The 11,290-nt window shown below is 44.5% G+C and overlaps 1 protein-coding gene across 3 annotated transcripts; it reads left to right on the plus strand.

Annotated features, from left to right (window-relative positions):
• Positions 1 to 275: 275 nt before the first annotated feature.
• On the plus strand, positions 276 to 10,653 carry LOC140916482 (uncharacterized). Of its 3 annotated transcripts, none has more exons than XM_073358128.2 (2): positions 276 to 391; positions 6,788 to 10,653. In XM_073358128.2, exons 1-2 carry the CDS (start codon positions 340 to 342, stop codon positions 7,810 to 7,812), a joined length of 1,077 nt encoding a protein of 358 aa, XP_073214229.1. In that variant the 5' UTR covers positions 276 to 339; the 3' UTR covers positions 7,813 to 10,653. The 3 variants fall into 3 exon arrangements, with proteins under 3 accessions (XP_073214229.1, XP_073214230.1, XP_073214231.2); XM_073358129.2 differs by lacking the exon at positions 276 to 391 and adding an exon at positions 3,929 to 4,026; XM_073358130.2 differs by lacking the exon at positions 276 to 391 and adding an exon at positions 6,342 to 6,549.
• The last annotated feature ends 637 nt before the right edge of the window (positions 10,654 to 11,290 follow it).

Below are 11,290 nucleotides of genomic sequence, written 5' to 3' on the forward strand. Positions count from 1 at the left end.
AATGGAGACACACCTCTCCAAAAAATAAAATAAAAATCCAATGATCACTTTGAAAGTTTAGCCCTAAAAGCTCCAACTAAGCTCTCAATGACTGATAGCTAGTTACGCTCTCAGTGGCATGAGCAATGCTCCCTTTGCTGTTTTCCTTTATTGTTAATCCCAGTCCGTTATGGTTTTCATGCACACAGGAATGCTGATTTATTGCATTCATTCTGAAGGGTATAAATACAGAATTACAAGGTTGGGGAGGGCCATGCCAAAGCTTTCTTCAAAGGGCATGAGAGAAACAGCAACCACTTCCAGAAGTGACAGAGAGCCTTTAAAAGGCTCAGTGTTGTCATGTTTTGGACAATCCTTTTTGAAGAAACACAAAAGAAGGGCTGCGGTGAAGGTAAGGTAAAAAAAACTATAGTATTGCTTTGCACAATCTGAGGGCAATATTAAATGTTTGTGTGTATATATAGTTGGTATTTTCAAAAGAAACTATTTACACTTAAAATGTTTAATTAAATAAAAGTAGGAAAAAGATTTAAACAAGTCTGTTCTTTTCAAAGGATTTAAATAACTATTCCAATATTCTTGGAGTCAAGCAAATGTAATTTTACTACAATATCATCAGAGAGCTGGAATAAAAGCATTGTGCTTTGATATTTGAGTAAGGAACATTTGATCTGAGAACTATATTTTCACCGTAGGTCAGAGTGGCCAAGGTGAACTTTATTGTAGTAGCTCCAAAGTACTGTGGAACACTCAGGTCACACCAAGACTTGACCTGCAACCTTATTCACACAAGTCAGTCCCTATTCCCAAAGAGGGTCACATTGAGATTTCCCTGGTTAACTGTTTGCTGGATCGGGCCCTGGCTCTTTCAAGAAGGGGTCAGGCTACAGCAGAAAAGAGTGATGTCTGCACAAAAAGGTGGAAACAGCAGCAGTCAGCTAGAAAAGCCAGACTGATGCAGTTCAACTCTGTATGATCCTAATTCAGGAAAGCACTTAAGAACATGCCTAAATCCATCCTTAGTCAGGAAAGTCTTATTGACATGCTTAAGTGCATTCCTGAATTGGGGCCCATATGCCTTATCGCTCTCCATTTCACCTATACAGGCAAGGTCAAATTAATCCTGACTATGGTTAGTGGTATGGGGAAGTCAGCATTTGGAACCTGCTTAAACCAAAGAAATCTCATGGCAACCCCATTTAAAACTGTATCGTAGATTGAGTGGTAGACAAGAGGTCCTGAATTAAGACAGGTAATCTTTACCCATCCCCCTGTTCCCCCAGTTCTACATAATTATATTGAGATCATTGCAATGGTTAGTGCTGAAGGGCAAATTCAGTCATATTTCATTCATTTACATGTCCGGGGACCAACTAAGAGGACGCAGAAGAAGCCTTTCATTCACAAATCACAAAACTAGTGCATCTCGATGGCAGATGTTGCCTGTTTTGAAAAGATTATTTACAGCAGTAATGATAAACTAGATGGGTTCAGGGCCATCTGGTTGGAATTCTGTCCTCCTTGAATTACAGTGTAAAAAAGTTCTGAAGCACAAACTCCTGAGTTTCATCTTCAGGCTAGATTCTACTCTAAGCTCCATCTGGGGTAAATCTGGAGTGACTCCACTGACATCTGTGGAGCTACACCAGATTTATTCCAGTGTAAACAAGAGCAGGATGAGGTTTGCTGCTAAGCCTGTCAGATGGGTAAGGGTTCAGTTACAGGGGGAATATGATTGCTTAGCCCCATTAAAAGTGCACAATAGCTCCCCTTTGCTGTACATCAAGACACAGCAATTGAGACAGGAGCTGGAGGATTCTTCTACTGGAGACATTTTACTACATAGGTGAATATCTCCTTGTCCATCAACTTAGATTTAATAATGACTGACTTGACCATGCTATCAGCATGATGTTGCTCACACAAATGTTATGGCATTTCCCATTCTGGATTTTTTCTTAGCCACAGTGTATTAAGTATTTCTGAATTGCATTTTAATATTTTGTCCTCACATTTTCCCTCTCACCCACAAAGTCGAGGGAAGACACTTTACGATTCAGCATGGTTTTGAAAACTACACAGCGAGGCCTGATCCCACCACGTGTTGCCTCAAGTGGTGAGGGGTCATTTCCCACCAACGGTCGTACTTCTATCTAGGACATACGTCAAAAGGAGTTGAGGGTGACCAGCACCTCACAGAATCAGGAGTTTGCCATGGATGACAGCATGGTTGTTTCCACTGGTCTTTGATTCTAAGGCTGAGCATCATATTAATAAGTGAATAGCAAAGTGGAGGTATGGTGTTAGTGAAACCCCCTTGTAAGTGTGTTTTACAGGTCCTTCTCCTCCCCCCGACCCCCACTGTTGATCCACAAAGAATCTGAGTCTGATACAGCCCCAGACAAAAGTTTGGGCTCTTTAGCTCAAGCTGCAGCAGTTTGTGCTTTTAGGCCCGGTGGTCTCATGCCCATTGTATGGCCACCTCATTAACATCCATTTTGCCACCCTCATTCATGGTGCATCACATCTTATTCCACGAGTGACCACATGGAAACGAAGGGGACTTTGTAAGCCCTTAATGTGAACGTCTAACGAAGGTAACTTTTAAACTGACCAAGTTCTTGCATCCCTGCAGAAGAAGGGATAATGGTGCGGACGCACCTTTGTCTAAACGTGTTGACGTGTGTGGATTAAGGAATGCTACATAATGCTTAGCAGCAGCACTGAAGATTCATTTTTGATGCAGCAAAACACCTTGGCCAATACTCTACAGATAAAGGGATGTTGAAGAGCTATAATAAAACGGTCATTTCCAGTAATCTGGAACCTTTCCTTCTGTTTTTTTTGTAGGACAGTAGTGGTGCCCCAAATAGGCAAGGTATTGTAAAAAAAGATAGAAAGACTGTCCCTGCTCCAAAGAACTTTCAAACTAAAGAGATCTACAAACAGAGGCAATGTAGGGCAAAGGATGCAACCTACCAAGTAGTCAAGATGATGATTGGCACCTGGCATGAGAGCTCCATGTCACATTATATATCTCCATCTCCCCTCCCCTCCGAACCCGAAAGCTTACAATCTAACCAGACGACGAAAAAGGTAGGAGGGCAAAGACAGAAGTGATTTGCCCACGGTCACACAGCAGGTCAGTGGCAGATCCAGGAAGAGAACTAGATCTGTCAACTCCCAGTCCAGTGCTCTATCCACTAGTCCAAATTGTGCTGTTCACTTTGTGCTACTCTAGTGCAAGAAACACAGAAGCCACCTGGATCTCCTTCTCAGTGGGAATAGAGGCAACGTAACAACCGTAAGCACCTCTCTTCCTGCAACCTCTAGCACAGCAAGCTTGTCACGGGCAGCGTGGAGAGGAGCAGACCAGGGGCATGCTGTGCTCCCGCTATCCCCATTTAGCGGACAGTCCCTTGGGATCCTTTGCTAGCTGGCATAAATTAGTGCAGCCAACAGGCTCTTCTAAAACTTCAGATGGCTCCAGGATCAAGGATCTGTAACCAGCTCCCTTGTGTTTCTCCCTCACCCCCACCTGAAGTTAGCAGCTGAGAATCAAGACGAATATACTGCTAGTATTTTCACACAGACTCAGTGCAATGCACATACAGCTGCTCTCTTCCTGTGGCTCCAGGACACGTACATAACACTTTTACCTTTTACTCTCTGAAAATATAAAACATTATACCTGATCATGACCACATTCCCAAAGCAAAGAGGATTTGCTGTCGAAGCCGTTTTGCTGATAATACCATTGTCCTGCCTCACTGATTCCATTCTGCCTTTCCGGTAATACAAGGCATTTATCAAATTAGGATTCTCAGGAAATGCAAGGGATCCAGCAGTCTATATTTAGCAACAACAACAAAAGAACAGCACAATCAGCTGACTGGAAGCTGTTAGCCTGATGCACAGTCCAGTTTTAGACAGCATATCTTCCGTCTTGGAAACAAGGAGAGAAAGGTGCTGAAAACTGAAGATTAAAAATACACCCAGCTAAAAGAGAAAAACAAATATATCCAGGTAAGGAAAAAGGAGGGGGCCTCAAAAGCTGGAATTGAAATAGATCCTTTGTCTGGAGTGCTGCTTAAATGGGATCACAGCCATTAGAGCTTGTGAACCTTCAGGGATCTCAAACACAGGGGAGTCCACATATCTGTAGGTTCAGTGGGTATTGCTATTCCCACCCTGCACCTAGCTGGGGGACTAGGTGGGTCACAGGGCCTAGTGCTGTCACATGACCTCTGCGTGGCTTTCTACCACGGCGGTGCTGATGTGATCTCAGCTGGATTCTGTCTGAATTCAGCCAGGTCAGACGTATCTGTGTGAGTGTGCATGGGAGGGGAAGCAGAGGGACTACAACCAGGATGGCGTGTCTACAAAGCAGTTTGGAGGTGTCATTCCCTGCTCAGGTAGACTTAGCTAGGCCCTAAAAATAGTATAGTGGCGCACTGGCTCAGGCCAGCTCCCTGAATATCCCACACAACTCCCTGGGTATGTACATGGGTGGCAAGCCCAAGCTGCTTCCCAGGCCACCCCACCCTGCTATGGGGGGCGGGGGGAGAGGGGCGTATTCTGGAGCAGAGCGAATGCATCCGTCTACCTGGGCTGGGAACTGCACCTCTCAACTGCTGTGTAGACGTACCACGAGTCTGAAATCAACCCACTGCCATTTGAAGGTTTCATTGGAAATGCATAATTGGATTTTTGTTTGCTCTGGGGCCATGTGAGCAAGAAAGGAAGTTAATGGGAATTGCAGGTGCCCAGCCCCTTTGAATATCAGGCCATTTCTCTAGGTACGCATTGGGATATTTAACTCTAAACACCCACTTTTGGACAGCTGGGCCCTGATCCTGCTATCACTGACATTGATGGCAAAACACAGACGGGAGCAAAAATCAAGACCTAATTTTCTTATCTAGAGGCTTTAAAGAGGAAGAGTAGATGGAAAAGAAGGGAAGTAAAAAGCAAACCTGACACCTACTTTAAACAGACTAGGACTTATTTGAAGTTCAACAATTTCTGGGCTCGGTTTACTTTTCTGGTTGTATCTAAGGGCAGGTCTGCACTACTTATTAAGTCGATCTAACTTACATTGCTCAGGGGTGTGAAGACGACACACCCCAAGCAACGCAAGTTACCGTGACCTAAGCGCTGTCCACACTTGCCCTATGACAGTCGGAGCCGCTTTCTCATCAGCATAGACGCGTTACAGCCGCATCAGCGCAGCCGTGCCTGCGTAGCACTATCTGCGCAGACCTGCTCGAAGATAAAATCCAGGAATAGAGCAGAGCAGGTGGGAGAGTACACAGCAATTTCTACCCGGCGTGCCGAGGATGAGCAGATTGTTTGCATTCTATACGTGGTCAACTTGCTGTAGAGGTTCAACAAAGCCAGGATTTATTTCCAGCCATAAAGAAAGTGATAGATGTATATAAATACTTAATTATGTATATAAGCATACAGTGGAGTTTGTACCATTCTACTCTGAGTATGCTCATACAAGTCTGATGAAGGGAGCCTGGGAACTTACATTTGTAACTCTGCTAGACACCGAAAACCAGGGACTCTGAGACGTTGATTTTATGGCTCATTACAACAATTTGTAATACACCTCACTGCCTGCTAATCTTTAACTACCCACTTCATTTTAAGTGGTCTCCTACAGCATGTGTGAGCCCCTTAGGCTTAACAAGCTGTTCCAAGTTGTGTTTAGCTAAGACACCCTGGTTACCTTCCCCAGATCCGAAGAAGAGCTCTATGAAGCTTGAACCTTCCACCAGCAGAAGTTGGTCCAATAAAAGATATTCTCTCACCCACCTCGCCTCTCTCATATCCTGGGGAAAACACCCAGTTACAACACTGCAAACAATTTAGAAGAAGATAGTCAACAACTGGATAAAGGGCATAATATGGTCATTTCTGCCAGAAAATACTTTAAACCAATAAACAAACTGGAAACAGCACTATGAGAACTGAAACAATCCTTAAGATTTTATGCTAGTTTTAAACAATTCCCACTGACTTGGGTGGGAGCAGTGCAGGAGCCGCAACCATCAAGAACTGCACGTATTACTCATATGGCGATGGAGCTACATTTTATTCCCTTTGCATCTGCATAAGCAGAGCAGTAGAATTACATTTATTTATACAGCCACCGGAACGGGTGAAAGGGAGGACGTTTTTGCACCATCATGTATGTTATTTCTTGGCCTTATGGAAAAGCTCAAACGCAACGTCCATTTAATATCAAATAGTTCCCCTATTAACTAGGACCCAATCTCACACTTTTCTCAGGCAAGCCACCCAGTTATACTGCGCGACACACCACAGGGAAGCGAGTGAGTAAGGACAGCAGGTAGAAGCCCCCCTTAGGCCTCTTCTGATAATCTTGCTCCTCCAAAACTGACTGTGCTAGAATGATATTGTGCAAATCTGTTGATTGTTTGTGTGTTTTCCCCTTGCATTGTTTTAGAAAGGAAGAAAGTTTCTGCCAGGAATTTCAGCTGCATGAGCTTCTTTACTGGATTATTTTTCCTGGACCAGGTCTGTGTAATCAGCCATGTGGTATATTTTGTTCATTACCCCTTTCTGAAATGCTTGAAATAAAGATTTAATAACAGTATGGTTCTAAAGTTCCCAGGTACGCTACTGCTTACTTCTTGACTACGGCAGGGGCGGGGGAGAGGAGAAGAGGTCAAACGAAATTTACAGAAATGCCAGAGTTCCTGTAACAGAGTTGATCATTTGCATATGCTAATCAGATCTTGTATATTCTTTGCAGCAATGGCACCCCGCATACGACTGACTACATCAAAGCCTCTCCCAACTATCTGCGAAACCCAGGAGGAAATTTTAGAAGATGTCACTGGCCACGCAAAAGGCTTTGGGAGCTTCTCTATCGACTCAGATTCTTGTTCCAGTGATGACTACCTTCAATCTATCTGCCATTTAGCAAGGCCCACCTTCCCAGGGTTTCCTGAAAACCCCTATGCGTTCCAAGACCAGAAGGTATTAGAAACACTCCAAAGAGCGTCCTGGTTCCCAAAGCTGGCAATGGCACAGCAAGTCATTCCAAAGTGCAAATTGGCCAACGTCTTCTCAGACAGGATGTCTTTAGAAAAAGTTAGTCTAGTACTTGACAATGCAAAGCTATACCCCTGTACCAGGGCTGATCCACTAGAACAGTTGTACGCACAGGCAGAGAAGACACGACACTATAGGGGGTGTGTTTATGATGAAAGCTCTAGCACGGATGACTCACAGCGTAGCCATTTCAGCCCTTGTGATACCAGGAGGGGGGGTGAAATTCATCCATCCACCTCTCAAGAAAAAATGACAGAGAAGCAAGATCTAGCTGGGGTATTCAGTTTTCCAAGGCTGCCCTCTCCAAGACCAATAGAGAGAGAAAATAGCTGCCCAGAGCAGAAGTGTCCGAAAAGCAGTAAGATAATGGCTGTTTCAGAAAATGATCAAACTCAGAAAGAAAACTGCACCCTATTTATTGATGGTAAACGGCTATGGCCACACCCACCCAGAGAGAAACGGCAAGGAAACAAGGTTTTGAGCTGCCCTCTACGAAGACAATGTGCTGTGTTCAAAACAGGAGGTGGCACCGAAAAAGAAGAGCTGAAATCTTCTAGCTATAACAAAATTGTGAAGGGAGATGTTCTTAATAAGCAAAGTTACCCACAATGCTTTCATGTAGATAAAAAAGCCATGATCCACAGCTGGATCTCCGAGTGCAAGTGTGCCTGGAAGGGAGCAAAGGTTAACGCTTGCCTACTTCCTGCCATCGCAGAAATATGAAAAACTGATGCTGAGCAGCTGCATCTTTTGCAAGAAATTGTGGCCTCTGTCGTCTTAAATTTCTCCCTGCTACCTGCATGCATTGTGCAGAGAAGAGGGGTGCCGTATACATGTTTACAATGAAGCAGATACATTTGTGATCGATTACCTCTCTCACCTATGTGCAAACAGGCAATACATCTACGAATGTGGCCAAGCTCTTTTTTTTTTTTTTTTATAAAAAGGAGGGTTCTAAGGATCGAACTATTGATTCGGCTCTCAGATATGCAGGCATTATTCGTAACAGCTTCTCTCCTCAGCTTAGCAACTCCTTTTGCACATGCCTGTCTTGTGCTCTGAGAACAGCTGTAATAATATGTGTGTCTACATCAGAGATGGAGATATCAGTCAGGTACGCTAGACAGGGGAAACAGCTGTTTAGAAGTGGGATGTGTAATCTGTAGGAGCATTGAGCCAATGGTGGTTTACAGCACATGCCAAAATTGGCATGTTCCACACTCCTGGATGTATTCACTCTGCAAGGAAACTCTTGCAGGATGCTTAGACAGCACTACGTGTCCCTTCTGACACAGTGCAGGTTCTGACAGAGGCTGGTCAGCCTCACTGCTAACTTCTCATTTGGCAGCTGGTGGGTTAAACATTTCAACATGTTAATGATCTAAAAATGATGAGGTCTCATTGATAAACTCAATCCATTAGCACACGAGGTGGAAAATAAGAAAACCTCCATGGGTAGAACTCTCCTCGTGTGTACACCAGTGTGGCTCTGCTAACTTCACTAGAAGCATGTTTGATTTATGCTGGCAAGGGAGGAGAATCAGGCACTCCATGTGTAGAAGCCTGTACAGTAATATGCCAGTGCTTGTCTTGTGTTGCTCTTATTGTTGTATATGAAAACTGTCTTTTTTCATTATTAGGGACTCAAGTGAATTTCCAGCAGTCCAGGTACTGGCATTCTCTTCAGAGTTATACTCCTCTCTGCCCGTGCATACGAAGCTTTTGATTATGCTTATCCACGGATACTTAAAAGCTATCACAACACAATCCCACTATTTAAGACATAGAGAACAAATAGATCGCAAACAGATTCTGCAACCCTGTTGTACTCTAGAATGAGCAGTGTTGTACAGAGGCAGCACAGTCTAGTGATTAAAGCAGATGATTGGAAGTCAGAGAATCCCGTTGGAGGTCCAACTCTGCTAGCATAGCAGCAGCAGCATGGGCTAGCCACTTTGCATACAAACCCGCCCAGACCCATGGGTAACTACTCAGGGTGGCTAGCCTATCCTACCGCTCGCCCCTGCCTGTGCTACTGAGGGTACATTGCTATTTTTAGCATGCTAGCTTGATAAGAGCTAGCGTCTATCTCATGGAGCTGGGTGTGTAATTCCCAGCTCAAAGGGTAAATGCAGCCTTAGTGTGTTGCCTTGGGCAAGTCAATTTCTGTGCCTCTATGTCCTTACCTATACTGCGGGGCTAATAATACGGACTTACCTTCGTGTGAAGTGCGGCGAGAGCCAAGGAGGAAAAGCTCTGTGTATGTGCCCTGTAGTGCTCGTGTGTGTCTCCAGGTACACTGAACCCTATGGTATATATAAAGCGATCCATCTTTTGTTAACGTTACATCTGTAGCGATACCAGTGAGTGAGTGAGAGAGTCGGAGTCATGAATCTGGATTTCCCCTAAAACAGAGCACAAACCATCAGGTCACCACTAAATTATCCATGTTGGACGTATGAAAGAGGCATATGAAAAATGACTGATTCCGTGACTGTGCAATGCATGTGCATTTTAACCACAAAAGTGTTAACTAATGTAAGTGGTCAGGGATGTCTATGGCTCAGTCAGCATTTTAAAAACAAATGTAGAGGCAGTTTAAAATAAACTCCTTTCTATTTTAATCCTCCTTTAATTACAGCTGTTTCTTGTAGTATAATTTAGATTTATTACTTTGTGCAGATGAGTGTCTAAATGGATATAAGGGGATGCTAATGACTACTTGAGAGGACTGCAGGGGTACTTAGCTACTTAGAGGTGAGAAAACCTCCACAACAACCAAATCAATTATAACTCAACCATTTAAAGGGTTGTGAACAGCCGTAAAGCACACATTTCATTACTCACAGAAAGATGCACATCTCACTCCGTAACCAGTGGAGAAATGCAAGGGGAAAATGTCTGCAAAATATTACTCACAGTGAATCAGTTTGCAGACAGAATCCTGTGTATGCGGGTGAAGCTTAAAAGAGAAACTTATGATTACAAAGGTGTAATCATGAAAGATGCTCAGAAAACGATGCTCAGATTTCTGAAAAAAGCTCATTAGATTAAAGCAAGGGCACAGTTTCTCATCAGCACCTACTGGTTAGTAGGCAAGTTTGAAGCTGTAGATACCTTACCTTTCTGACCCATACAGACCCTGAATTTTTTTGGCATTCCACCACAGCATGGTAAGTTGTTGAGCTGAGAAGCTTTCCATTTAATTTTCTTAATGTATGACTTGGCCATATGGAAGATCCACAATGGACTAGGGGAGAAATCTTTTATTCCTCTAAAACCTATCATCTCTAGCTTTTACAACTCACAGAACAATGGTGAATAACTGGAAGGCTGTCTGCATGCCTCATTTCCTCCTTTATGCTTAGCTCCCTTCTGTATGTGTTAACTGTTTTCTTGAAGCACCATCTGGAATAAAAGGATGCTGTGTCCCCCTCAATAATTACCCTCCAAGTAAATATTTATGAGGCTGCAATGCCTAGCAATTCTGTGCCTATTGTATGTACCACCAATAGACAGAAACGTCTTTATGCTTGTGAGAGGGTAAGCAAATAAAAATGTTCAATGAGATTGTAGCAGTACCTGCTATTTTCAATGTAGCTGTTACCTGTATGGCATTTAGGCCACACGACCATTTGTATGACGTGTATGTGCAAACTGACTCCACGGCAACACATCCATTTTAAGACAGCTGAGAGCACCTTGACAGCCATGTTGCGCGCTGTCCTGCAGGGGCGGCAGGTTTGTATACTTTTTGGTGGTGCCCAGAACGGGTCCAAGTCCCTCCCCCCACACCTGCCTAAGGCTGTGTGAGGGAGTTTGGGTGCAAGCTCTGGGCTGGGGCAGGTGTTTGGGGTGCAGGAGAGGGTGAGGGGTGAAGCACTTACCTTGGGTGGCTCCTGAAAGTAACCTGCACCCCCCTTCTGACAGCAGCTCCTAGGCAGGGGGCCAGAGGAATTTGTGCACCGCTGCCTGCAGGCACCGCCCCCGCAGCTCCCATTGGCCGCAGTTGGCAAATCCGGGGAGGGGGGCAGCACGTGGAGACACACACAATCCCCCCGCCACAGGGGCTGCAGGGATGTGCCAGCTGCTTCTCGAAGTGGAAAAAGTGGGCAGGAAGCCACCTTAGCCTCCGCTGCTGGCGGGAGCCCTGAGCCCTTTTAAATTGCCCGGGGGCGGCAGACGGCAGCGGGCTGGGGGA

The sequence above is a fragment of the Lepidochelys kempii genome, chromosome 8 (genome assembly GCF_965140285.1).
Source record: "Lepidochelys kempii isolate rLepKem1 chromosome 8, rLepKem1.hap1, whole genome shotgun sequence".
In the NCBI taxonomy this organism is placed as follows: Eukaryota; Metazoa; Chordata; order Testudines; family Cheloniidae; genus Lepidochelys; species Lepidochelys kempii.